Source organism: Desmodus rotundus, chromosome 7, assembly GCF_022682495.2.
Source record: "Desmodus rotundus isolate HL8 chromosome 7, HLdesRot8A.1, whole genome shotgun sequence".
Taxonomy (NCBI): Eukaryota; Metazoa; Chordata; class Mammalia; order Chiroptera; family Phyllostomidae; genus Desmodus; species Desmodus rotundus.
This window is the reverse complement of record NC_071393.1, coordinates 39,780,624-39,808,379: the sequence shown is the minus strand read 5'-3', so window position 1 is coordinate 39,808,379 and position 27,756 is coordinate 39,780,624. Positions and strand designations below refer to the sequence as shown.

The window sequence follows — 27,756 nt, the reverse complement described above, 5'->3', positions numbered from 1 at the left end:
ACACTAGGCAGCCCAGCCTAAGTTTCCTCCTCCTCCTCCTTCAGAGACAGAGAGACAGACAGGCAGACGTGGACTTTTTGATGCATTGATTGATTGATTCTTGTATGTGCCCTGACCAGAGATGGAGCCCGAGACCTTGGCACATGGGTATGAGGTTCTAACCAACTGAGCTACCCGCCCAGTGCTAGGCTCGTTTTTGTTACTATGACCTTCCTTCTATCCTAAGTCCTTCCTTCGTTTCACTGTCCCAAGCTTAATAAACACACTTTCAAAATCACCTGGGCTTCCGTCTTGAATCCTTTCCTGCAGGAAGTAAAGAGCCCACGCATCCCAAGCCTTGCTGGGGGCGGATCCGCCTCCACTAGGTCCCTTTCCGGTGACAAAATAAAGACTCCGAAGAGCATCTGGGGTGGACTGTCGGCCTTTCCAAGTCGCACACGCATTTAAGCCAGTCAATCCATCCAAAGCCCTCACAGTTGCAAAGTGGGGATTTGTTCGACAGAACCTGCAAAGTCAAATACGCTCTGGCGTGAGAGGCGTTCCCTCCGGAACGAGGGGAGCCACGAGAAACAAAACTGACCAGCGGCCCAAAAGGGTCAGGAAATGCAGCGCCCTCGGCAGCGCGGGGCGACTGGTAATATCCCAAGCGCCGAAGCTACGTGAGAAAGGAGAGTCCCTCCAACAGAGGAATACGTGCCTTCCCCAGGGAAACTCAGGGCCCGAAGTGTGCATGTAACGGCTGAGGCGCAGCCAGCGGGCACGAGCTCCGCCCCGCGCAGGAACCAACCCCCCGGCCGGCGGCGCGCGGACCGCGGGAAGGACCTCGCGCCCGCGTCAGTCTCCGGTTGCGCGCGGCGTTCCGGGGCCCTGGGGCGGTCGGCGTCCGCGGTTCGCGGCTCGCAGTCCCAGGGGAGACTCGACCCCGCCCCGCAGGGGACCGCGCGCCGCCGCCGCAGGGCTCGCTGAACCAGTGCGCGGAGGAAGCCCGCGGGGTCGGCCGGCGGGGCGTGCAGGCAGATCCGCAGACGGCCCGCGGGCCGAGGACCCCGGGGCGGCGGCGCGGCAGCGCGGGACCCGGGCACTTTCAAAGCGCCGCTCCAGCGGGATGAAGCTGCACTGCGAGGCCGAGGTGGTGAGCCGGCGCTTGCCGGCCCTGGGGCTGAGGAGCCGGGGCAGGGGCGTCCGCGCCGTGGTGAGCCTGTGCCGGCCGGCTCCCCACGGTCAGCCGCGGCCTCGGGCCGCGGACCCGCGCGGCGGCCGGGGCCCCGCCTGCTTGCTCGTCTCCACGCTGAAGGACCGGCGCGGGACCCGCTACGAGGTGCGTGGAACCCGCGGGCGCCCGGTCCCCGGGTCCCACCGCGACACCGGCTTCCGGGGCTTCTCCCACGGGCCCGGAGGGGGAGCGCGTGTGACAGCGCGCGGCTGCCTGTTTTCCTTGGTCGCTTCTGCGCCCGCGGACGGATGGCAGCCGTCTGGTTGGGGGGGGGCAGTACAGTAACCGCGCGTTCGTTCTATAAATTCTGCCCCCCCACGGAGTTTCCGGTAGCTTTTCTTTCTTTCTATTTTTCTTTTTAAAGGCTTTTAGGGATGATGACTAGTATCTAAGGTCGCTAGACCGGATTAGTACCGTGAAGCGGGAACGCGTGGGTCTGCATCTTGATATTTTTATTCACGTTATTGGTTACTGCATCTCCTTTTCTGTTTGCCGAGATGGGTAATTTCCTAAGAGCTGGTTTCTTAAATCTAGGACTTTTTCTTACTTGTGTGGCAGCAGTAAGTAGTAAACTCTCTAGAAACACTTGGAAGTTGAAATAGGATTTTTATTTTTTAATTGTGCTTTTTTTCCCATTTGAAATCGAATTTTTAAAGCACGGGTTTTATAAGATCTTGCCCCCTTCATTACCAGACACTGTTACATTGTCAAAATGACTGGACTATATCTGTAAATACAGGTGAGTGGGCACCTTGCCCACCCTTGCGCGTGACTCGTGCCTGGATCTTACCCAATCTCTGGCATTGTTTCGCTCACAGTGTAGTATTCCTCAGTGAATACAGTACTTAGTTGGGAAAAGGGGGCATTACCATCTCTTTCAGAGACACTTAGTGTTTCATGCAACTACTTGGAAGTCTGAATAATTTTCTTCTGTTGATGGAATCAGTTCATATAGTTTTTCAAATGGAAATGACTCACCATCGCAAAGGTTACAAAAGTACTAGGCGACAAAAGCAAGCTCGTAACTAGAATTGGATTTCCCTTTTATCCCCTCTTGCCTTACCCGCAAACCTGTCTCTTTAATGCCCAGCTCAGGTCCTGCCTGTTTGAAAAGTCTCTAACGGTAGCCCTCCTAAAACTCCTGCTGCACTCGTAGCCAATCGCATGTGGTGATCCGCATCAAAATTTCATAGTAAACTGTTGGCTGAAGACGCACCTGTGCACGAGGTGCAGTGCTGGAAACTGGGAGGTGAAGTTGGCTTAGTCACTGTCCGTCTGAGGCCAGAAAAGGGGAAGCAGAAACCACTACTTAGAATACAGGACGGGCTATGACAAGTGCCATAATAAACGTGCAAGTGAAGGACAGTATCGACCGCGAGGAGAATTCTGATTCCAGGGCCTTGAGAAAGTTTGGTAGACGGGGTGGTGCCCCAGGGCTTGGAAAGTCGTAGAGGCTACGTGAACATTTGTTGCATGAATTAAGCTGGGCCTTGAAGAGTAGATGTTAGTGCCATGTGTGGGAAGTGCCTTGTGCCTCTCTCACGCCTACTTTTCTGTCACGTGACTTCAGCTCTCATCTGACCCATTTCCATTCTGTATCTTTAGCCAGTGTTCTCCCTTTTTTAATCTCTTGCTGTTCCTGACTGAGAATTTAAACTTTATCATAGGTATGTATGCACAGGAAAAAACACAGTGTATATGTAGAGTTTGCCATTCTCGGTGGTTCCAGGCTTCCACCGGGCGTCTGGGGCTGTGTCTGTCCTATGGATGAGGGAGAACAACTGTATCTTCGAGCTGGGTGTGTGATGTCTCATGTCACTGCCACACTTTTTTCATACCACTTCTTTCTTCACTTTAGAAAATGCTGAACCACAGTTCACTCTCCCCACCCCCGAAATAGTCATGACTCGCATCTGGCTTTCTAAATCTGCATGATGTATTGGTGGAGGGCAGCGAGTTGGTGGTCATCAGAGGGAACAGATCTTAGAAGAGCCGTGAGAAACACTTCTCATCTGATAAATGTGTAAATCCCTTCTCATTTGAATTTGCTATCTACTGGAAATCTCCACTTGGATGTGTCGCAGCATTTCAACCTAAAAATGCATTGTCTTTGTCACCCCTGAACCTGCTTTTCTGACAGTGCGCAACTCATTAAGTAGTGGTCTGCCCTGCCCGGAAGCCTTAAAGCCTTTGCCTCCACACATCTGATACGTTATTGGATCCTTTAAATTCTACATCCTAGGCATCTTTCAGATTTCCGTCCATCCCAGCGGTAGTCTAAACCATCATTGTTCCTTGCCTGGAGAGTTTCTTAAAGGACCCCTCTACTGTTGTCCTCCCCCATCCTATGCTCCCCTCCCCCAAAGTTCATTCTTACACTGTGGTTAAAGGGAACTTGTAAAAAAGTAGATCTAACTGTGTCCCCCGGCTTAAAGTCATTCAGTGGATGTCATTGTTCTTAGGATAAAATCCAAAATTCTTAACCCCGTTTGCAGACTGTTTCACCATCCCATCTTTGTTTACCTCTGCAGGCTCACTTACCTCTTTTCACGGGATCCTTCAGCCATACTGCACTTCTTTCAGCTCCTCGCAGCTGCCAAGCTCTGTTGCTTTCAAGGCTTTGCACATGGTGTTCCCTTTTATTAGTAGGCTGCCTTGTAATTTCTTCACTTGGCGAATATGTCCTAATCCTTTAGTTCTCACCTTTAAGGTCACCTTCATATCTCAAGACCAGGTAAGATTTCCTTGCTATATAAGGTTTTATAGCAGCCTGTACTTCTTGTCTTAATAGTTATGCTCATAAGTACTTTTATAACTGTCTCTAATCAGATTGGCAACCATGTACCATACTGGTCTTATTTACCACTATTGTCCCGAACCCCCTATCATAGTTGACCTGGTACATAATGGCTTCTCGATACATTGTTGAAGTCTAAAGCAGAAACAACATCAGTCATTAAAATTTTTTGAGCCCCTGTTACATGTCAGTCACTGTCTGGCCCTAGAGGCACAAGAATGACAAAGGAGACAAGATGACTGCTTTCGTGCAGTTTGTAGTCTTGCGGGAGGCATGCCCAACCCAGACTGATGGACTGAAATGGAAAAGGCAAGTAACTACTACTGACAGCTCACTACAGCCACATAGATGGAATGGGAGAAGAGGAAAATTCTCCCAAAACAGGAAATTCTGTTCTCAGAAGCAGAAAGTGTTAACTGGGCAGGTAGGAAAATAGTATCTGCCACAAGGTACATAAGAAATGTCGCTGCCCAACTGCTAAGAACAAACCCAACCAAACAGAAAACTTTAAAACTTAAAACCATGAAACACACAGCCTTAAGGACTAATAGACAAACCAACACCTGGCAAAGTGACTGGCACATTGTAGTTGTAATTAAGTACTAAATAATACTTGGTTTTGTTCTTTTTTCTCATTGGTTTTAAGCAGCTAAAGGAGAACATTGAGCAGCTCTTCACCAAATTTGTGGATGAGGGGAAAGCCACTGTTCAGTTAAAGGAGCCTCCTGTGGACATCTGTCTAAGTAAGGTATGACATTAAAAACATGAATGGGTAGGTTGGCTCTATTTTTTTAAATAGGCCATTTGAGTATCCTGATATCTCATGTAGTTGAATAAGGAGAGATGTGTTTGAGGAAGTGATGGCAACCACAAGACACATCATTATTAAAATGACAAAGGTTAAAGATAAAGAGAGAATCTTAAAACAGCAAGAGAAAAGCAGAGAGTCACCTACAAAAGATTCCCCATGAGACTATCAGCTGATTTCTCAGAAGAAACCTTGCAGGCTAGAAGGGACTGGCAAGAAGTATCCAAAGGGATGAAAAGCAGGGAGCTACAACCTAGATTACCCTAATTGGAAAGCAAAGTTATCATTTAGAATTGAAGGGCAGATAAAGTGCTTCCCAAAGTAACACTAAAGGGGTTTAAAAAAAAAAAAAAAAGACGACGACGTGATAGCAGCTTCTCAGGTGTGCTTGTATAGCTCCAAAAGGGCAGAGTCAGCCTCGGTGGAACTGCCCAGGATGGGGAGGGAAGCCGGGTTTGCTTCTGGGCCCGAAATGGAGCCTCAGGCTGTTCTTGCACTGGAACTCTAAGGCACGTGGCCCAAGTCTGCATTTTGCCAACTGAATTACATGTTACAAATTAAGTTTAGTGTAAAAAAAGGATAAAATGCAATTAGAACCTTGTTTAGGAGTATTTTATTTACTATAATTATTTAAAAACCATTATAATAAGAAAAAATTTTTTTGCCCTATCTCCCCTTACTTGTTTTCCCCCTTCCTAGAGGGTAGGAGTAATGTCTTCTTCAGCCTTGCATTACCCTTAACCCCAAGCAAGGTGTTTTGCAAAAATTAAAAGTTTAATAACTTGTTGAAGTATTTGTATTGAACGGAATCATTTAGTCACACTTCCTCCTGTTCTTGTGATTTTTCATTTCTCTTGATGTTTAGCCTATCCTTCCACTAACTCCTTCCTTCTACCTAAAAACAAGCTGAGGTCTTAACAATTAAAAAGGTAGGAAAAACAAATTTCTGGAAAGACAGGCTAAGTCCAGGGCCTCCACTTTATGACCTTTACTTTCACTGGTGTATTCAAAACACTGCCTGAAAGGCCAGTGATTTCCTTTATATTTGCCAATCACATTACCATTTTATTCTCATCTTTTTTTGAGCTCTGTGGAATTTGACACTGGTGACCACTCTCTTCTTAATAAAACTTTCCTTTCTTGGCATCTATGACAGGGCACTATCCTGACTTACCTTTGCTTTTTGCAGCCATTCCTTTGTCTCCTATCTCTGGCAACCTTTTTTCTGTCCCCCAAATAAAGGCTTTATTCCGGTTCTCTGCCATACCTACCTTCCATTCCCGTAGCTCAACCCTTACTGGGTGTAACTCCCAAGTTGGTACGCTCTTTTGGACCTACTTGATCCAGGGCTCCAGATTTCCCTTACTCCACTTCACTGTATATACTGCTGCCAAAATAATACTTAGCTCTTACGTAATTCTCATCCTCAGAATTCTTCAGTGATTTCCCTCAGCCTGATCATTCTGTCTTCCTTACCTTAACATGAAGCTTATATATAATCTATCCCCAACCTGTATTTCTAATCTTTTATTCTGCAAAGCTCCCACATTCCAACCAAATAGGATCACATACTTCATTTCCCACACTTGCTTAATGTTCACTATTTTTTCACATGTGAACTTTAGGAAACTCCTAAAGTATCCCGCCAAGTATTGGTAATTTTTATCGATGACTTAGTTCACATACCACTTGATTAGTGATTTCTCCGTTCAGCTGGAAGCAAAATCACTTTTGATGTTTTCTGGCACTGTTGACAGTGCCATTTAGCCCTGCTTTTGACAGACAGGCCATGGATTTCCCAATTCCTAATCTTCATGAATGGCACCCCTGGACATTTCACAATGCACAGGGCTGTCTCAGCCTCTCTCAGGGGCCTTGGAGGTTTGGGTGCGTTCATCTTAAACCCAAATCTCAAGTGGAATCTTTTCATGCCTTCCTATCTTATTTTATATTCTTATGGTCCCTCCTTTGAACAATTTTATTTAGACCGTATCAACATTTTTTTAAAAAACTTAATATTTTTTGTATCTATTATTTAGTCGTAATAGAATACAAAAAAATTTATTTTTTACAGCCATTTTCAACAAATGACGCATCATTTGCATATATAACTCCTTACAGAATTTGTTATAGGATGAATTAACATGCATACATTATCTAAAATAGAATTTGTAATTGTACAACTTTTATTTATTTAGGCCAATTCCAGCAGTTTAAAGAGTTTCCTTTCAGCCGTGAGACTGGCTCATAGAGGCTGTGATGTCGAGGCACCACTTTCACCCCTTGCACCAGTGAAGACTTCAGAATTTGAAAAATTCAAAACTAAAATGGTTATCACTTCCAAAAAGGACTATCCTTTAAGCAAGAACTTCCCGTATTACCTGGAACATCTTCAGGCTTCTTATTGTGGTCTTGTCCGAGTTGATATGCGTATGCTTTGCTTAAAAAACCTTAAGAAATTAGACTTGAGTCACAACCATATAAAAAAGCTTCCAGCTACAATTGGAGACCTCATGCACCTACAAGAACTTAACCTGAATGACAATCACTTGGAGTCATTTAGTGTAGCATTGTGTCAGTCTGCACTCCAGAAGTCACTGCGGAGTTTGGACCTCAGCAAGAACAAACTTAAGGCACTCCCTGTGCAGTTTTGTCAGCTTCGGGAACTTACAGATTTAAAACTTGATGATAATGAATTGATTCGATTGCCTTTCAAGATAGGACAATTGACAAACCTGCGATATTTGTCAGCAGCTCAAAATAAGCTTCCATTTTTGCCTTGTGAATTTAAAAATTTATCTCTTGAGTACTTGGATCTTTATGGAAATACTTTTGAACAACCAGAAGTTCTTCCAGTTATAATGCTGCAAACACCATTAACTTTATTGGAATCTTCTGCACGAACCGTATTATATAATAGGTAAGACTTAAATAGTCATAGAATGTGGTACTTTTGATAGCATCCTAGTGTTCTAATCATTCTCAGTATAAGTCTTTAACCATAGCTTACGATGCTGTGCACAATCTGACCCCTTGCCATCGTGGCCTTTTTGCTGGTCCTCACCGCTGCTCGGAATGCTTTTCCTCCAGAAAGTCTCAGCTCACTTTTCACTTCATTTGAGTTTCCTGCCCAAGAGACACCCACAAAGGTCTTTCCTGAATACCTATTTAAAGTTTTTAGACTCCCCCCGCCCTCTTACATTGCTTTTTTTTTTTTTTCTTTTGGTCATAGGATGTGTTACCTGGCATTACATTTTTTTTCAACATTTGTTTTTCTGTCAATTTTCCCACTAGACTGTAAGATCCATGAAGGCATGGACTTTGTCTTATTCTCCACTAGTGTCTAAAGTGTGGAGTCCCCGGCTCTTGCCATTTTTAGGCATTATTAAATACTGGAGTGAAAGAATGGCATTGTTTTTCAAACTATGGTCTCCTGACCAGAAGCATCAGGATCATTCAGGAACTTGCTCGAGATGCAAGTTCGTGAACTCCACCCCTGAGCTACTGAATCAGAAACTCTGAGGGTGGGGACAGTTATCCATGTGTTGATAAGTCCTCTGGGTAGTTCTGAGGCGCTTTAAATTTTGAGAACTCCTATCTGGCATAGTGTGGTTAAGAATAGTCTTTGGAGTCAGACTTGGGCTTGATTCCTGGCTTCACCCCTTAATATAGCTTTAGCAAGTTATTTAACCTCTTTGATTCAGTGTTTTCATCTGTGAAACAGAGTTGTGAAGATACGGAGCTAATGTAATACCAAAGCATTTGGCACATAGTAGGACTCAGTAGCTGTTGGTTCCCTTTCCTTTGTCTTTGTGCACTAACTGCAGCTGATTTCATGAGACACTGAACTCCAGGTATTCATCTTTGTTCATGCTTCTTTCATTATTGAGTGCACGTAAAATAGTAGCAAGGTCGTATTTCAAAGAAGAGATTCTTAACTCTTTTTTTTGATGGGACAGAAGCTCTTTAAAAATAAAAACAACTGATCAAAATTATGGTCCTAGAAAAATGCACACATGAGTACACACACAGAATTTCCCATACAACTTTATAATGTTCACAGACCACACTGAAATCCAATCCAGTCCTCCCTCGTCACTATCCATAGCTTAAGAATTCTTATTTTAAAGCAGTGGTTCTCAAACTTTACTTCACATTTGGAATTACCTGAAGAACTTTTAAAAATGTGATGATTAGTTCCCACCCTAGACTTATTAAATCAGAATGGCTGAGAGTAGGATCCAGTATTTAAACCCCAGGTGATTCTGTAGAGCTAGCTATGATTAAGAACCACTAATTCACACTAGTGCTTCTCAAATTTAATAAGCATTCAAATCACCTGGGAGTCTTGTTAGCAGATTGTGTCAGAGGTCTAGGGTGGGGATCCTGCATTTCAAACAAGCTTTCTGATGAGGCTGAGGCTACTAATCCTGAATCACGCTTTGATTAGTAAGGCTCTAAAAGTAACTAAGGACTCATACTATTCTTAAGACAGTGATTCTTGAAATTTGAGAGTGCATCAGAATCACGCTTATTGAAATAAGTGGTTATTAAAGCAGATTGCTGGATTCTTTTTCACTACATTTGGAGTGGGGCTGAAGAAACTGCATCTCTTAACTAGTAGTTCTAAAGCAGGGGTGTCAAACTCATTTTCACTGGGGGCCACATCAGCCTCTCCATTGCCTTCAAAGGGCCAAATAATGTTAGGACTGTATAAATGTAACTACTCCTGAACTGTTAAGGAGTTGAAATTACATTTGGCCCTTTGAAGGCAACTGCGAGGCTGATGTGGCCCCCTGGTGAAAATGAGTTTTGACACCCTTGTTCTAAGGAGATGCTGATATGGCTGTTCAGAGACCATACTTTGAGAACCACTGGTTTAAGGCATTGACTCTCTTAATTAAGAATTAAAAATCACCAGCTAAATGACAGTACATGTAAGTGCCTAGAACAGTGCCTGGCTCATAATAGTTCTCAGTAAATATTTAACATTTACATATATGTATTCTAATAAATACATGTAATTTACTCACCTGGCAGTTAAAAATCAGTGTTATCATTAGCTGTGGAAGGGCTTTTAAATAGTATAGATGAGAAATACAGATGCTTAGTTTCTACCTCAGACTAACTAGGTCAAAGTTGCCAGAGATGGGCCCCTATTGTATGTTACATACTTTTTAATTTCCAGAGGTGATACTGATGATTCAGGGTTAAGACCACTGATTTGAGGGAACTCTAAATGGTGTCTTTTGCTAATGAGTTGCTCCTGAGCTCGTTCTAGGCTGTCTCTGAAATATTCAAGTTTGAAAATGATGTTCAGGTCCTGGCTGGTGTAGCTCAGTGGATTGAGTGCTGGCCTGCGAACCAAAAGGTCCTAGTTTGATTCCCAGTCAGGGCACACGCCTGGGTTGTGGGCCAGGTCCCCAGTTGGGGGTGTGCAGGAGACAAGCAATTTATCTCTCACACATCCATGTTTCTCTACCTCTCTTTCTTCTCCCTCCCTTCCTCTCTCTAAAAATAAATAAATAAAATCTTTAAAAAAAAAGAAATTAATTTATGTCCAACTGAGAAATATTACATATGATTTCCAATTTTTTAAAAGACCATAACCAGCTGGCTAGATGTTTAAAAAATATATATATAGACTTAACATCCACCATGGAAAAGTGCACAGTTGGAAGGAAAAAAATAAATGATCAAAATGGAATGTAGACTTCTGGTCAGAGAGTTCATCATCACCAAACCAGTATTACATGAAATGTTCAAGGGTCTTCTTTAAAAAGAAGAACAAGATAAAAAATGTGAACAATAAAATGGCAATAAATACATATCTATCAATAATTGAATCTAAAAAACGAACAAGCAGAACACAATCATAGATACAGAGAACATTTTGGTGGTTGCTACATGGGATGGAGGTAGGGTAGATGGGTGAAAAAGGGGACAGTTTTAAGAGGTACATATTGGTAGTTACAGAACAGTCGTGGGGATGTACACTGCAGAATAGGAAACAGTGGCCAGAGAACTTACCTGCTAGACCTGTGGGCGTGGCCAGTGGTGTGGAGAGTGCCTGTGGGAGTTGCTGGGGGGCAGGGGGGGGACAAAGAAAAATTAGGACAGCTGTAATAGCATAAACAAAGTATAATTTAAAAAACAAAACATGATGTAATAGGCATAACAAAAATAATTTATTAGTGCTGAATGATTGAGCATTGTGGTATTTTTTTAACTTGATCTCTATTAATATCCTTACTAAAATATAATTTTGCATGTTTCACTAGCCTTTACTAAAGTACAATTTTTGCATGTTTTCAGCCCTCTTTTAAAAAGGATATAAACCAAAGCCATGAGAGTAATAACCTATTATCTGTCTGTTGGTAAATTGTTTTAACTACTGGTTACAAAGTTCTGGTCTATTAGAAAAATATGTGGAAATTTAAATTATGTCACAGTTACCTGTTTCCTTAGACTGTAACAGATAGCTGGAAGAGATTAATGTAAATATGGAGTGGACACTTGTGGCACAGTTTGCACAGGTAATGAATTAGTACCTGTGGAAAAAATGAAAAATTGTAAGCAAGGCCAATTGCAAATGCCTTACAAAAAGTAAACCACTATTTCTGATTTGATGTGTATCTTTTCAGACTTTTAAAAAAGGGTTTTAAACTCCGAGTTGGTTTTATTTGCTTGCTGGAAAAGATCTAAACACCTATTATGTGCCAGCCTGGGCGAGGAACGATGGAAACAGCTGTGTAAGGGGGAGACTAAGTGCCCGGAGCATGGTTGTGTCTAGGGGGAAGGAGTTGGGCAGTGGGCAGGCCATCTCAAGAGACTGTCCCTTAGTTTTGTGTAGATGAGGGCGAGCACTTAGACGTGGTTTTAATTGCATTGGACACCACTCAAGTTTTATGCAGGAGGGTGAATGATTAAAAGCAAGGTAGGCAGCCTTACTTGCTTTTACTAAGGAAAGTAAAACTAAGGCCCCAAACAACGTGTTTTAAATGCTTTACACAGTTTAAAATTCCCTTTTGAGTAATTGATGCCTAGGAGAGTATATGGATTTATTGAAATGTTTCTTCACAGGTAGAACTCCCTAGTGCTCCCATTACCATCATGAGAATTGTATGACAGCTGTAGATTTTACTCACCGTGTTACACTGGTCATGCAGTATAATTACATGAAGGACAGATAACTCATCCTATTCAATGGGTTATGCTATTAAGTGGCAGTGCTGAAAGATACTGTATGGAGTGGTATAGATCCTCTTCGGTTTACAATAAATCATAGTTTGGAATATCATGTTTTTTGGACTATTTTCCCCATTAACCAGTTTGTAAGATAAAACAATATACTGAGTCATTTAATTAATAATCTTTTTCATGGTTATAATTTAGTGCTCAATAATTCATATCCGAATACATTTTTAAAATATTTTTTAAACTTTTTCTCCAATAGGATTCCATATGGCTCTCATATCATTCCTTTCCACCTTTGCCAAGATTTGGATACTGCAAAAACCTGTGTGTGTGGACGATTTTGTCTCAGCTGTTTTATTCAGGGAACGACGACCATGAATCTACACTCAGTTGCTCACACTGTAGTCTTAGTAGATAATATGGGTGGCACTGAAGCACCCGTTCTCTCTTACTTCTGTTCTCTGTCCTGTTACGTAAATTCCTGCGATATGTTCAAATAATAGATGACACCGCAAAAAGGAACTCTGTTACAGATCAGTTTGGGATTCATTTATGGTTTAACAGAGTTGGAGAAAGTTGCAGAAAGGGAAGCTTTTTTGTATATATGCTTGACGGCAAGAATGTGTTGCACTTAAATGTTTTCAATAATGTAATTGTAAAGTCTTGATTTCATTAAAACCTAATTAATTTTATTGTGGGGTGAGCTCTATCAGTTTATTGCATTTTGTGTTGATTTTAGCTTAGTGTTTCCAGAATGGGTTGTGGGGTTATCTTTTAATGTTAAGCAGATAGTGATCCCAATCACTTCAGTCAATAGAATTTTCCTACCAACTTATTTTCCATTTTAAGTAAAGAAATTGAGATTATGAATGCAGAATATATTCCTTGGAGAACTCATGTGGTCTTAGTTATAGGGAAAACCTTTTGGTATGAAACTGCGTGTAAGTTTTTAAGCATAACTACCTTTTGTGCTTTTCAGCTGTATTAGTCTACAGATGGAATTTTATATCCACCCAGCATAAAGTAGGAGTTGCTTTGGGAAACACTTAGGCTTTTGTAAGTTTTATAATGTCAATCACACTATCTTTGTATTTCTAAGGTTTTTTTTGGGGGGTGGCAGTTGAACAAGGTTTTAGTTGGGTGGGAGGAGGAGAAAATGGTTACATTTTACTGACATTCTGTATTATGAGGATTCTTTTTCTATTAAATTTTTTAATTTAAAAAGTGGTGGCAATACACCAACGAAGGATGAAGAGAGTTTGAACTAGGGCAGAGGAAGTAGAAAAGTAACAAACTTGAAAGCCATGTAAGGTGGAATCAGTAACTGTTCCTTCCCACTGCCCTTCAAACCAGCCTCTCCCATAGCTCACTCACTGCAAGACTCACAACTGGTTCCTCAGATCAAAGGAGGGTAGAAAGTTCCTGGAGAAAACCTCCTCCAGCATTTATTTATTATTGCCGCTTTGGGCTTGTAATTAGAGGTGGATTCTGAGGGGAGAACCCCTAAAAAAACCCGGAATTATCTTCTGGGGGGCAGGCCCCTTGTAATCCAGGCTTCCCCCACTAGGTTAAGTTCTGGGAACCCATCTGTGCCAGTGTGCCAGCTGGTGTGGTTGTGATGGGCTGCATTCAGCTTCAGTGAATTTTTTTTTTGAAGACTCAACCTGTCTACCCATTTCATGATGTGTGACTTACGGGGACACCAAGATGAATATTCAGCAGTTTTTGACCAAAAATGGCATGACCCCCGTGCCCTACCCTTTCTATTCACCCCATCTCGCCCCAGGCAACTTGTTTCCCTGGATGAAAAAAGTCCTCCATAGGAAACATTTTGCCAGTGTGGAAGAGGTAAAACAAAAAATGGCAGAAGCACTAAAATACATCAAAATTGGTGAGTTCAGAGACTTTTGAGCAGTGGAAAAAACATCCTGATAGGTACATTGCATCAAATGGATAGTACTTTGAAGGTAGCTGAAGTTTAAACGTGAAAATACTGAATTTTTAATAAATTCTGGGTTTGGGGGGAATCCCCCTCATATGTAAGACTATTTCTTACAACTGAAATAACCCGTCTTCCTAAGGTATTTATTTGGGGCTTTTCTGAAAATACAAATATTCTTGAACAGATACTGTTTTAAATTTTTACTAAAACTTTATGTATATGAGCTCCAAAACAGTTTCTTCTCCAAGGTGATCGAGACAAGCCATTGGTCCAAAGGAATGATTCTTTGGATATTAAATTTATATTGCTAGTGATTAAATTCTTCCTGCAAAATCCTTCTATTATTTCTAGATTTTTATTTTAAGAAATTATATATAATGCAAACATGCCTTAAAAGAGCCGTGATTTATCTGGTACCTACTTTGTTCCAGGTGTTTATTCAGAGTATTTTACTCAATAGTTACAAATCACCCTGTGAGGGTTACCACGAACCGTATCAGAGGTTTTAGGTCTAGGGGTCACACTACCTTCTAGAGTTCATTCACTTTGGTCTCTAAAACCAAGAATTCTGTAATTAAGTATCTTAGGGTTTTCTAAACAAATTGGTGAGGGATTGCCTGTAAATATAAAATTACATTAAAATATGGTTCTTTAAATTGACATTTTATGGCATATTAAAAAAATTTGTACATATCTGATTTTTATGTTCTTTTTCTAAAATGCAATTACAATATAAACGTTGGGAATAAGTGCTAAACATCCGTTATTCCTACACCCTAGCCCTTTACCTGTCTTATTCATCTACAAGCCATCCCCATGTAAACACCATAGCTGACCTAAAATTCATATATAAAAGCAAAATTCTCTTGTGGAACTAAGTTTAATAATTCGAGGAGATTCACTTACAATTTACTCATTCCTTAATTTCAAACCACTTTAAGCACACAGTTCTACTTAAATTTCAAAAAAAAGCACAAAAGGTATGAGTAAGAATTGTCACTGCATTTATTTTCATACGGATAGTTTTTCTACTGCTTCAACGTTTTCCTTTCGAAAATAAAAGAATGCCAAAGCTTAGAACTGGATCACTTGGCCCTTTCTCTTCTTATCGCCTCCCAGTTCAAAATGCTTGCATCTTTTAATGGCCAGCATCCTCTTGGATCTGCAGTTGGGCTCAACACATTCAAGCCGCAGCACAATCTTCTTTGTGGTTTTGGCCTTCTTCCGGAAAATCGGCTTCGTCTGCCCGCCGTAGCCGCTCTGCTTCCGGTCGTAGCGCCGCTTCCCCTGGGCGTACAGGGAGTCCTTGCCCTTCTTATACTGGGTCACTTTGTGAGGCTGATGTTTTCCACACTTCTTACAGAAAGTCCTTCGGGTTTTAGGCACATTGACCATCTTTGCAGTAGAGCTGTCTACACAAGGAAAACTGTGGTAAGATATTTAAACTACAGTTACACATTTTGAAAAGCAGTAGTAGTTGGCAAGTACTCGTAGGAAAATAACACTGATCGGTAATGTACAAATCCACCAACAATTTTCCATGAGTAAACGCGCACACACGTACACACCTTTTTGGAATGCTTAAATCACTGCATTGCTACAATGAGACGAAAAACAGCAAGAGCAGCACAGAGGTCCCTGTACAAAGTGGGGGCTTTATTAACGGTGGCTCTTAAAAGCGTAGTGACGCTTAATTTCCTTTCGCAGAGAGGGCCAAGGGTCGAGTTCCATTTCAACTGTTCTCCGCACCCACGTCCTCGATGTTCTAGATCCTGGACTGCCACCGCCCGCCCCCATTCCTTCAGCGAGAACCGCAAGAGTCTGGTTTCACTCCCCCCCCCCCCACCCCCAAGCACCGTTCACCGTCACCGCTCCGCCGCCCAGAAGGCTGACGTGTCCTTAACAAGCCCCTCCCGGCCTAGCTGCGCCACGCGTTGAGTCCCTTTCCTGAGGCAGAAGCCCGTTCTTGAACTCCACCCAGCCAAAGCAGCGGGTCTCGCCTTCCCTTTCCCACCGGGGCCTGGTCCCTCCCCGGGTCTGAACACTGGAGGCTCCGCCGGGGTACCCTACAGCCCCAATCTTACCTCCCCAAGATATCCGACGTCTACACTCCCTGCCTCGCTCCGCTCGCGCCTAACAGGAAAAGGTGGCAGCGAGCGGAAGTCGGATCCGAGCTTTGAGCGACAGTGCCACGGGCCAATAGGCAGCGGGCAGCCGCGGACGGGCACCTCCGCACGTGCCGTGGAAGCGCCAACCAACGGCCCAAGGGGCGGGCCGGAGGGGTGTGGGCCGGAGGGCCGCGGCGCTCGGCGGGCCAGTAGCGGGTTGTCAGGGTGGCCGCCGCCGGAGTGGGGCGAGGCTGCGTCGCCCGGTCTTGGCCGTCTGGGGCCGGCGGAAGGATGAAAGCGCAGAGGACGCAGGGCCGCAGGAGGCGCAGGTAACCAAGCTGGGGTTCGGCGCGGCCGCGGCGGAGCGTCTTCCGAGACTCGTGCTGCATGGAGACAACCGCGGCGACTGCGAGCCCCGGCTCCTAGCGGCGGGGCTGCTGCCCGACCTGCAGCTGCCGGGAGAAGATGTGTGGAGCTCCGGCAGCACGGTGAAGCTGAGAGCCTTCGGGCCCCAGGACTTCTGGGGCCCGGGATGAGTTAGCGAGGGCAGCCGCCGGGGCCAGTTCCGACTGCTACAGGCCGAGGCGACAACAGCTGCCCGCCCGCCTCTTCCGTGCAGAAGCCGCTAGCTGCTTTCCGCACCCTCCTGCCAGCTTTCCCGGCTCAGGAGACCATGAGGTTCCGCATCTACAAGCGGAAGGTGCTGATCCTGACGATCGTGGTGGCCGCCTGCGGCTTCGTTCTCTGGAGCAGCAATGGGCGACAAAGGAAGAACGAGGCCCTCGCCCCGCCGCTGCTGGACGCCGAGCCCGCGCGTGCTGCCGGTGGCCGGGGTGGGGACCATCCCCCAGTGTCCATGGGCATCCGTCGGGTCTCCAACGAGTCGGCGGCCCCGCTGGTCGCGGCGGCCCCGCAGCCCGAGGCGGACAACTTGACGCTGCGGTACCGGTCCCTGGTGTACCAGCTGAACTTTGACCAGACCCTGAGGAATGTAGATAAGCCTGGCCCCTGGGCCCCCCAAGAGCTGGTGCTGGTGGTCCAGGTACATAACCGGCCCGATTACCTCAAACTGCTTCTGGACTCACTTCGGAAAGCCCAGGGCATTGACAACGTCCTCGTCATCTTTAGCCATGACTTCTGGTCCACTGAGATCAATCAGCTGATCGCTGCTGTGGATTTCTGTCCGGTTCTGCAGGTGTTCTTTCCTTTCAGCATTCAGTTGTACCCCAACGAGTTTCCGGGCAGTGACCCTAGAGATTGCCCGAGAGATCTGGAGAAGAATGCAGCTTTGAAGATGGGATGCATTAATGCTGAGTATCCTGACTCCTTTGGCCATTACAGAGAGGCCAAGTTCTCCCAAACCAAACACCATTGGTGGTGGAAGCTGCATTTTGTATGGGAAAGGGTCAAAGTTCTTCGAGACTATGCTGGCCTCATACTTTTCCTAGAGGAGGATCACTACCTAGCCCCAGACTTTTACCATGTTTTCAAAAAGATGTGGGAATTAAAGCAACAAGAGTGTCCGGAGTGTGACGTTCTTTCCCTGGGAACCTACAGTGCCAGTCGAAGTTTCTCTGGCATTGCTGACAAGGTGGATGTGAAAACTTGGAAATCCACAGAGCACAATATGGGTCTAGCCTTGACCCGGGATGCATATCAGAAACTGATCGACTGCACAGACACTTTCTGTACTTACGATGATTATAACTGGGACTGGACTCTTCAATATTTGACTGTATCTTGTCTTCCAAAATTCTGGAAAGTGCTAGTTCCTCAGGTACCTAGGATTTTTCACGCTGGAGACTGTGGTATGCACCACAAGAAAACCTGTAGACCTTCAACCCAGAGTGCCCAAATTGAGTCACTCTTAAATAGTAACAAACAGTACATGTTTCCAGAAACTCTAAGTATCAGTGAGAAGTTCATGGCAGCCATTTCCCCACCTAGGAAAAATGGAGGGTGGGGAGATATTAGAGACCATGAACTCTGTAAAAGTTATAGAAGACTGCAGTGAAAAAAAAAAACACAATTACAAAGGCAAAAGTGACAGTCTTCTATTTTTGATATTTGTCCCAACAGGACAGACAGTTGAATAAAAGAGTTTAAGGTTCGGGTTTCTGCTTTAATACAAAAAAATTCTTGTAAAAGGTGTCCAATTCTAGTAATCTTTTTCCTTTGATTAAGATTTAAAACACAAGTTTTAATTTTTGGAGTTGGATTTTAAAGCTTAGTCTGTGTATCTGCTAATCATTACTCTGAGAGAAGAGGAGGAATTTTATTTAAATTGCATCTATTAATCTTTTCACCTGGAACTTTGTATATGTTTCCATTTTCAAATTTATTTAAAGTTGTCATAGTAATAAAAAGTATTACCAAGAAATTGTTAAGTATTAATGGAACAAGACCAGTTGCACTCTCCACACAGTTACTAGAAAAGGATTGCTTCACTGGTTCTATAATTCAAAAGTTATGTTTGTTAAACACCCTGTCAGAACAGAGTCAATATAAGTATTACAGATTCCTGTATTATTGTGTTAAGATTTGCCTGTGCTTTGGAACCTTCATAGAACACACTTTCTTTTGGAATGTATTTGATAAGAAAATTTTAACACTTTTCACCTCAATGTAGAAATACAGTGGTTTTGTTTTTTTTTTTTCTTTTAGTGCTGCCAAAATAAAATAATCATTTTTGCATAAAGAGGTTCCTAATCGTTTCACAGAATAAATTTTGTGTACTCTTTACACCAAAATTCAGTAAAAGCATTTTAGAAGTTTTAAAGTTTGTATTACATCTTCCTATTTACTCTTTGTACATTATATAACTGAGTCTGAACTAAAGAAAACCCAGCTCTTGACAATGCATTCCCTTTGGAAGAAACTGGCTTTCAGATGAGCCAGACATAGATAGTGAACAATGAAAAGCTGCTGTGTAAGTGAAGTACAGCCAGGAATAATACAAAGTGCAGTCATGCCAAAGTGAAACATGTTCTAGTGCCAGCTTTAACTGAAATACTGCTTAAAAAGACACAGTAGGAAACAGGCTTAAAATTTATTCCACATTTAACGTAGACATTTCTCTTAACAGTGTACAATTCCATTCAACCAAAAATTACTCAGACTAATTTCTGTGTAGATGTTACAATCAGTCATTTCAATCTAAGAAAACTGTGTATTAAGTAGCTTCAAAATTACTGCAGCAAATTAAGCATCATATTATGGTTGAAAATGCATTTGGTCATCTAAGGTAGTTCCCTTGTTTTATGAGCTAGCTACATTTATACTGCCCTCAATCCAGTCTAGTTCCAGATTTTTCCAGGATTATACATGCAAATCAGGATGAGTAGCCAGGCTTTGTACCAGCTTTTGGTGCTCTGATAGGACCTCTCCAGTTTAAAGAATTAAAGATATTAGGTAATTTCCAGAGCTAAGGTAAGGCCAGATGTTTGAATTGGTAGCTGTTTTTGGAATAAATACCTCAGCTCATGGTCTTTAGGGTTAGAGATTGGGTCAACAGATACCTTTCTTTCTACATTTTATTTCATGCTGTTCTAAACATATCTGTGAAGAAAAAATCAAGTAGGATATTCTTCTGGCCTCAAATAAAAACACTATTCCATAAAATAACAGCCATAGATACATTATCTGCTGCTGCCTTCTTTTAGGTGTTATAAAGGAAATTGGTTAGAAAACACTGTCGTTTTCATTAATAATAATATGATAATTTTCCCATGGGAGCAAATTCTCAGATTTTTTAGTTTTCCTGTTCTAAAATTCAACTATGTACTCTAAAACCAAGGAATGTTTTAATATGTAACGGTAACTTCTAAAAAAACTCTTAAAAATATTAAATTTTCAAAGTCATTACTAAATAACCTGTATTATATGTGTGTGCACATATATAGTGTGTGTGTGTGTGTGTGTGTGTGTGTGTGTGAGACAGATAGAAAAGTAAAATACAGTGCGGAAGCAAAAATACTAAATTTCATTCAGTGCATTTGTATTATAATCGTTCAAATTATTATTACTGGTTAGTAAAGTTCTTTTACCTCTAATATTTCAAGCATAAAAACACATTCTATTTAGTGAAACTTTGAAACAGTTTTGAGATTCTACACCCCCCACACTTATATTTCTAGTTACGTTCTTCAGAATTATTTTTTGTGACAGCCACAACTTAGTGAATATTTTGAAACTAATGATAAACGAAGCCAAAAACAACACAGAAGTAAATATATACAGGTTGTAATAAAACTAAATGTTTCTCATTTAGGAAGAATATACGTCTATCAGAGGAATCACAAAACTTAAGGAAATTGTATATAAACTCTATGCGTGCAAAAAAATATCTCCAGTTTTCCCATTAGAATCAAAATTGCGAATTTTAATTTCTTGAATATCTTCAGCTGTAACCGAGTGAACAGGTAATGAATTTAAAACTGAAAATATACTTTCTTGAATTATCTTTGGTTTTAAATTAAGATAGTGGTTAACAGAAATAGAATTTATATTACGTCCAAAATTTTTTAACTCTTAACCTGTAAATTCTAAAATTACATAGAATTAATCCAGGTCATATAGCAAAGAATTCTGAAAACTGAATGCACAATGAGTCACATGATCCTTAATAATCTGCACGCTCCCATCCTGCGTATTGGTTTCTTTTATGTTGTCAAAACCAGGTACATTGTGAATTAATTCTTTCTCTTCAGTCATTACTGGTTCTTTTAAATGATCTTTCCCTCCATTTGAGGAAACAGCACTTTTTTCTTCTATAAATTCAGGTTCCATTTGTGACTCAGGCTGCTGAGTCTTTCCAAATAGCATTTGGGAAACACCGAGAGACTCCTGTTGCGAGTGTTCAGCGGAACCACAGCCGTCTATTTCTAGCACTTGCACTGCTACAGACGAATCTGAATCTGCTGTTGAGGCGGTAGGATGTTCTACTTTTTCGTTTTCAGTTAGATGACTTCCTTCATTGGCTCTTTCTTCCTTTTCCTGAAGCTGCTCAGAGTTACTACACTTTTGCAACTATGTCAAGAGAAACAAGACATTAATAATCCTTTGAAACAAACGGAAAATTAAATTTCAGTATCTGGAAAAAATGTAAGTTGTGAGGAAATACCCAATCCTTGTAGACCTGCAGACAGACTTCCCCCTCAAAGTCACCCTCCAAATGCTGCCATTTATTGACAATGCAAACAATGCAAACTGGCATTAATTCTCTGATTAAATTCTTTCAGTGACTTACCTACCTCAGGATAAAAAAATCCTGGCCTACAAACCCTCTGTTTGTTTGTTTATGTATATATTTATTTACTTGAGAGGAAGGGCAAGAGAGCGAGAGAAAGATCAATTTGCTGTTCCACTTATTTATCATTAATTGGCTGACTCTTGTACGTGCCCTGACAGGGGACTGAATCCACGACGTTGCTGAACCCAGACATGCTCTAACCAACTGAGTCACCCAGTCAGGCTTAGCAGTCATTCTTACAAGGGTATTCTTGAATTTCTTGAATCACTCTGATTCTTCAGAGCCACTCTCCATTTGTGTTACATTATTTCTGCATCCAATAATGAAGTCTGTAAAAATAACCAAACTTAAGATTCAACTAGAAAGAATGAACTAACTGTATGACATGGCCTGAGAGGCAAAAAGCCTTTTTTGTCCCTGGACTAACGTCCCAAATGTCAGTTTTTCTCTATTCCTCACTTGACAGCTATTTTGGAGTTAAATGAGATAATATATACGAAAATGAATTGCAGGGTCTTTAGCACATAGTACAATGCATGTAAAAAAGTCTTTATTCCTCTTTCCGGCCATTATGTACCATTTAGCTTAAAATTGTAACATCAAGAATTAAGTTATTCATTAGGCTTTAACTTTGTTCTAAGTCACTAATTCTATAAAGCCCACTGAAATTCTTACCTTTGCCTGAATATGAATCTTGCTATCAGTAACCTGAAGGACTTCAATTAAAGGTGGGGTTAGGGGCGTTGTCTGTTCGAATGGAGAGCTCAGAACCTCTTCAAGAAATTCATTAACGTTTTCTTCATTTACAAATAACCTTTCCTAAAATAAGAAAAAATTATTCTGCTTTACAGGTCATATTTCAGTTTATATAAAAACAGCTCATAAAATTTCTCACATAGTTCAGGATTACACTTTTAAAATGTTGCATGTTATTCCTATATCTTGGCAAAAGATGACAGTTTTGAACACAGCAATAAGAATAGTAAGAGTACATACACATACAGCAAAAGACCCTAAAAGAAAAAGTTTAGTTCCTCTTCCTGGTCTCTGTTAAATCTGAGGTGTTTTCTCGCCTAGATAATCTTACTTCCAAATGATATTTTCTTTTCCTTTTCTTCTCTTAGTATTTTATAAGAACACCACCACCTCTAGAGCTATAAATGCAGCCCCAGCTATGAAATGTACTTCAGTTTTAGAATACGTCCTAATGAGTCAGCTAAGAAATATACATGAGAGGGTCTATTCAAATTTTGTCTTTTGGTTCTTGGTCGGGTAAGAGCCAAGTGTAATGTCTTTATTTAAAAGAAGTTTAGTTTATTTTTAAGCAATGCGACAATCCAGTGTGACACCAGCATATAGCTATTTATAACAATGAGGCAGATTTCCAAACCACTAGGAGATGCAAAAACCACATTCACAAAAACCCCAAACGCAAAAGCAGTTTGTCCATATTCACATCGAGTGAATACAGGTGTACAGTTAGGGCATTGAAGGGGTAACCATATTCGTGAAATCAGTTCATTTTTGTGCAAAATGAAAGTATTTTCCTCTGTACTTTCATATAAATAGATTTTATAATTACAAATAAAAAGTTCATTACTTAGTCAAAATAGGGGAAGGAAATCAGAAAAAGACAAATTTTGAGTTTTCTTCTATTAAACAGTGTTTGAACTTGGGAACACCTAAGAAACAAGTTGAACCTTAGGAACAGAAAAATTTTACTTTTGGAGTAATTTGCCTTGCTATTATTTGAAGATCCAGAATAACACTATATTATAAAAACACAACCATCAAAAGCATTTCTAAGATTCCTTTCTCTTGAAAAGAGTTTTGTATTAATTATATAAGAAAAAAGAAGAAAATACACCAGCCCTGGCTGGTGTGGCTCAGTGGATTGAGAGCTGCCCTGGGAACCAAGGGGCGAACAGTTGGGATTCCCAGTCAGGACACAGGCCTGGGTTGTGGGCCAGGTCCCCAGTAGGGGGCACATGAGAGGCAACCACACATTGATGTTTCCCTCTCCTTCCCTTCCCCTCTCTCTAAAAATAAATACATAAAAATTAAAAAATAAATAAAACTATTTAAAAAAGAAAATACACCAAATAGTTTAGTTTTTAGCTAACCCAAGGAAAAATAATATGTATTTATAATGGAAATGGTTATGATTAAAATACAATTTGCATAAAATTGTCTTCACAATGTAATGACTGATTTTACTATAAAAGATACTGCCCTAGATTAGTTGGTGGGAGCATCCTCCCAAAGACCAAAAGGTTGCAGGTTCAATCCCGAGTCAGAGCACATAAGGGAAGCAATCAATCAATGTTTTTTATTCTCTCTCTCCCTCTTCCTCTCTCTCTAAAATTATTAAAAATATCCTCAGATGAGGATTAAAAAAAAAAGATGCTGTATTCAGTGGTTGTAAAGCATTAAGAAAATTCCCGGTGAATATTTAAGGCTTATGTAAATACATTTTACACTTATGCGTAAAGCAACAATTCTGAACTTGACCGCCACAGATCAGTCTCTTCACATTCTAATTGTTTTCATATAATGCATGTAATAATATAGTCATGATATCTAACTATGCACCCGCTACTCTTTTGTGATTTTTTTTTTTAATTTAATATTTAGAGCCTGGTCCAGTGACAGTGAAATGCAAAGCAAAAAACAACATTATGATTCATCAGCCTTAGCAAATGTGATGAGTAATAAGTACTAAATCTATTTCAAGCTTCAAAGAGGTAAAACTCAGTAGCCATAATCCCATTTTTGTCTGGTTTCTTTGCTAAAATAATGTTAGCATACTAGTAAATCAGATTAAAATGAATTCTCTAGTATTTTCTCTACTGCTTGTCCACAAAGCTTTCTTCCCACAGTGTGACTTACCTTCTCATTTATTAAGACAATTACAGGAAAACGACTGCCCGTTCCTAAATTTCCCCCTTCTGCCGACAGCAACAGTCAATTTCCTGTTATCACCAAGTATTTTACCCAGCCCTGGCTACTTATTTTACCATTTTGCAGTCTTTCAAATCAACCTCTGCTCACAGAAGACACCCCTCATAAAATAAATGTAACTTATTGGCAAATTTCTAGAAAAACAATGGGGAAGAAGTGAACATTTCTGGCAGGTGAAAGCCCAAGGCCCAACACTTAACTTTTAATATATAATCCGTGCCATTTGTGTTGTTTCTGGGAATTAAACCCAGTTTTAAAAATTTACATGTAACACTGATACAAAACTCAGCCAAAACCACTAATTAATTGTTCACTTATGAGTTTACAAAAGTTCTTTACAACTTCAAATTTTAAGGGTTTTTTTTTTCAATATTTGCCCATAGTATTGTAGTACTGAATCTGAGATTCAAGAACCTCAAAAAACCCAAAAGGTATAACAACAACTACAACAGGCATACTGAATTATCAAAATTATATCCTAAATAAACTAGGTAATGCCCAGCCCAGTTCTAGAGTATATGCCCAAAAGACGTGTAGCTAATGGTGCCGTACAGTTTAAAACAAGTTTACATCACCCTTTGTTAAATGCCAGCCATTGTGCCAAATACTAGTAGGGATGTAAAGATGATTAAAACAGACGCAAAAAGATGTAATTTCAATGCAACCAAATGCCCACTTAAGGACAACCCCACCAATATCAGCGACTAAAATGAAGCAGCACTATATGGTCAAAAGGGCAGGGGATTTATTTAGATTGACACCTGGTTCTGAGTTCGCTTCCCTACGTAAGAAATGTGGCTAAGTGACATTTGCTCTCTGGAAGTAAATTGATACTTTCTATAGTCGCACAATGTTATTTACCAACTTCAAATACGGCCCTGACAAGAGTGCCTCTCAAACCTATGTGGGCCGTCATCAACCTCTTTCAGAATATGACTAAAGTTTCTTCTCTGCAGAAGAAACCATCCTCAACTTTTTGCACAGTTTTAGAGGGTTATGGACCCTCGGAATCAATTCATGTCCTCCTCAGTCAACGGACTCCAGGGAAGCAAATGCACTCAGGACAATTTCGAAGATTTGAAACTCATCCATCAGAGGGAATGCATGCTGTTTCTTACTTTGGGGTATTTTGTTTTGTTTTTCAACATTCGTTTAACAAGCACTGACATCTCTCATCACGTGCATCAATTTCAAGACATTTCGAGGGAAGTCCCAATAGAAAATACTTTGGGAGAAACTCAAAAAGTAGAATGGAATATTTCAAATATTAAGACTCGAAAAAGAACTGTTACCTCTAAAGAATCGCTGTTTAAACCATAATACCACTCTCTCCAACATCCATAGCACCCTGCAGCTTTGGCCAGTTCTATTACTGCATTGTTTGAAGAAATGCTAACCACTGGTTCTTTGCTACTCAATTTATTTTCTGGAGCAAACTGCAAGAGGAAGGAATAATAAACTAAGTCTTGGGTGGAAAAGCACAATTTGTACCGGAGGGGGCTCACATCCCCTTGAAGACTTTGGGGCTGGATCCGAGGAACGTGAATTAGCAGAGTCAGGGATTCTTCATCCTGTTTACAATGCAAAGGAGGACACAGAGGTCCCCCGCTGTCTGTCCCGGGACCATCCATGGCTGGATCAAAAGACTCCCTGCCCGTGTCTTCCCGGGCCACGCGGGTCTCAACGTTGAGACCTCCACACGCACTCCCTCTTCCTGCAGAAGACCCTCCATCTAGGTGCCCGGCTGCAACACAAGGAGCGCCTCCGCCATCGTCCCCAGGTGAGCTCCCTGTTTCGGGAAGTGGCTTTTCCCCGAAGTCGGTAGCCGAGACCACTTGCTCGCCCAAGTCCCGTTCCTCCAGTTCGGAAACAAGCTCCTCCCCGGCGACGTCCGGAGTGGCGATGCCGGCGTCTGCAGCCCCAGCTTGGCTGGGACCCGCGTCCCGGTCCCCCGCTCGATCCCCCGCCGGACCCGTCCGGGCCTCGCCAGCGGAAGTGCAGGCCGCGCCATCAGTTCCGGGTGGGCCGGCGCTCTCTTCCGGCCCCGCAGCGGGCTCCCGGCGCGCCGCGCGCTGCGCCACGGGCAGCGTGACCACCAGCTGTCGCCGGGCCTTGTTGAACTGCGCCTTCCCGTGGCTGTCGTCCACCGGGTACGGCAGCGAGAGCCGCAGCTGGTAGTCGGGTTTCTTGGAGTCCAGACACAGCAGCTTTCCCGTCACCTCCAGCGCCGCCTGCTCGGCGGAGCGCAGCAGTGGCAGCTCGATGGTGACCACCAGCTCCTGGGGCACGGGGCTGGGGGCCGAGTCCCGGGAACAGCGGTAATCCTGGAGGTCCACGTGGTGGCGCTGCACCACACTGTAGCGCGGTTCGGTGGGGGCAGGCCGCGGGACCGCCTCCGGAGAGCCGGGAGCCGGGCGCTCGGGCCCCTCAAAGTTCCCGGTGGATGCCAGGCCCCGGTAAGGGTAGGGGAAATCGGGGAGAGGGCTCTCCAGCTCCCCCTCGGGCCGGGCCGGGACACCCCCGGGCAGGGGTGTGCGCAGCACGGCGGCTTCCGGGGTCCCCTTGTATTTGATCTTCAGCATCTTGGCATTTCTGTGGTCCAGCTTCACGCCGAACTGCTTCTCGACGGCCTCCAGGGCCGTGGCGTCCAGCATCTGGCGGAAGCGCTCGTGGCGCCGGGCCAGCGCCAGCGCGCCTGGGTGGAAGACCACGTCGTAGACCATGTAGCGGGTGCCGCGGCGCCCCGCGTACTCGCGGCCGGGCGCCAGGCTATAGGGCAGGGACCACTGGCTACCGGCCGCCGCGCTCCCGGAGCCTGGCCGGCTGGTGGGCGCGCGTACCAGCGCGTTGCTGCACACGTTCACGAAGCAGCGCCGCGCCCCATCCAGGCTGGTGCGCAGCACGTGGCCAGGCTCGGGGTGCACGAACCGCACCTCCACTCCGCGCTCGCGCTCCAGTGCGGTGATCTCCGCTTCGTAGCGCCGTCGGTTCTCGGGGTCGGTGAGCTCCTCGGCGTACTGGGAAAACATACGCCGGAACTCCGGGTCCTGAAAGGCGGAGGTCAGCCGCTGGACCTCCTCTCCGCTCAGGTCCAAGTCCTCTAGCGGCGAAGAGGCTGCCGCTTTGGCCATGCTGCCGCTCGGCCCCTAGCCCTAAGGCCAAGGGAGGTCTTCTCTGGCGCCGGGCGGAGTCCCTGGGCAGCGGAAAGTGAGGCGGCGGAGGTCCCCAACCGCCGCAGAACTTTGCCTAGGGCAGCGCGTGCTTGCTGCCATGGCGACGCCAACACCAGGGAGGAGGGGCAGGAATCGGAGTAGGATGGTGGAAGTGACAGAAATGGCATCTTAGTTTCTTCAACTAAACTGCCCTACAGTCTGTTTTTTAGATAACTGCCATGGCGCAGTTACTTTTACGCTAGGATAGCTATCATCATAATGTCATAATTCCCAGTATTTTGTACATCACTTCGTTGTTCACCACAC

General features: G+C 43.1%; 4 protein-coding genes and 1 long non-coding RNA gene across 11 annotated transcripts; 2 read left to right on the top strand and 3 right to left on the bottom strand.

The window, feature by feature from the left end:
• The first annotated feature begins 401 nt into the window (after positions 1 to 401).
• LRR1 (leucine rich repeat protein 1) lies at positions 402 to 12,707 on the top strand. 5 transcript variants are annotated; one of them, XM_053927509.1, is made up of 5 exons: positions 1,238 to 1,318; positions 3,745 to 3,947; positions 4,660 to 4,758; positions 7,017 to 7,738; positions 12,275 to 12,707. In XM_053927509.1, the coding sequence occupies exons 2-5, from the start codon at positions 3,840 to 3,842 to the stop codon at positions 12,513 to 12,515; spliced, it is 1,170 nt and encodes a 389-aa protein (XP_053783484.1). In that variant the 5' UTR covers positions 1,238 to 1,318; positions 3,745 to 3,839; the 3' UTR covers positions 12,516 to 12,707. The 5 variants fall into 5 exon arrangements, with proteins under 5 accessions (XP_053783482.1, XP_053783481.1, XP_053783485.1 ...); XM_053927508.1 differs by having other exon boundaries at positions 4,657 to 4,758; XM_053927507.1 differs by lacking the exon at positions 3,745 to 3,947 and having other exon boundaries at positions 402 to 1,318.
• LOC123479415 (uncharacterized) lies at positions 7,729 to 11,513 on the bottom strand. Of its 2 annotated transcripts, none has more exons than XR_006655030.2 (3): positions 11,275 to 11,513; positions 10,849 to 10,900; positions 7,729 to 8,782 (listed from the first exon to the last, which is right to left on the bottom strand). It is a non-coding gene; the product is annotated as an uncharacterized lncRNA (long non-coding RNA). The 2 variants fall into 2 exon arrangements; XR_006655031.2 differs by having other exon boundaries at positions 7,729 to 7,944.
• Positions 12,708 to 14,940: 2,233 nt separating the features above from the next.
• On the bottom strand, positions 14,941 to 16,145 carry RPL36AL (ribosomal protein L36a like). 2 transcript variants are annotated; one of them, XM_024557300.3, is made up of 2 exons: positions 16,042 to 16,145; positions 14,941 to 15,383 (listed from the first exon to the last, which is right to left on the bottom strand). In XM_024557300.3, the coding sequence occupies exon 2, from the start codon at positions 15,350 to 15,352 to the stop codon at positions 15,032 to 15,034; it is 321 nt and encodes a 106-aa protein (XP_024413068.1). In that variant the 5' UTR covers positions 15,353 to 15,383; positions 16,042 to 16,145; the 3' UTR covers positions 14,941 to 15,031. The 2 variants fall into 2 exon arrangements, with proteins under 2 accessions (XP_024413068.1, XP_024413067.1); XM_024557299.4 differs by having other exon boundaries at positions 14,941 to 15,369; positions 16,042 to 16,140.
• Positions 16,146 to 16,252: 107 nt separating this feature from the next.
• Positions 16,253 to 18,175, top strand: MGAT2 (alpha-1,6-mannosyl-glycoprotein 2-beta-N-acetylglucosaminyltransferase). The gene has a single exon (XM_053927505.2). The coding sequence runs from the start codon at positions 16,739 to 16,741 to the stop codon at positions 18,077 to 18,079; it is 1,341 nt and encodes a 446-aa protein (XP_053783480.1). The 5' UTR covers positions 16,253 to 16,738; the 3' UTR covers positions 18,080 to 18,175.
• A 925-nt stretch (positions 18,176 to 19,100) lies between these two features.
• On the bottom strand, positions 19,101 to 27,528 carry DNAAF2 (dynein axonemal assembly factor 2). The gene is made up of 3 exons (XM_024557298.3): positions 25,570 to 27,528; positions 21,992 to 22,135; positions 19,101 to 21,093 (listed from the first exon to the last, which is right to left on the bottom strand). Exons 1-3 carry the CDS (start codon positions 27,406 to 27,408, stop codon positions 20,626 to 20,628), a joined length of 2,451 nt encoding a protein of 816 aa, XP_024413066.3. The 5' UTR covers positions 27,409 to 27,528; the 3' UTR covers positions 19,101 to 20,625.
• Between the last annotated feature and the right edge of the window lie 228 nt (positions 27,529 to 27,756).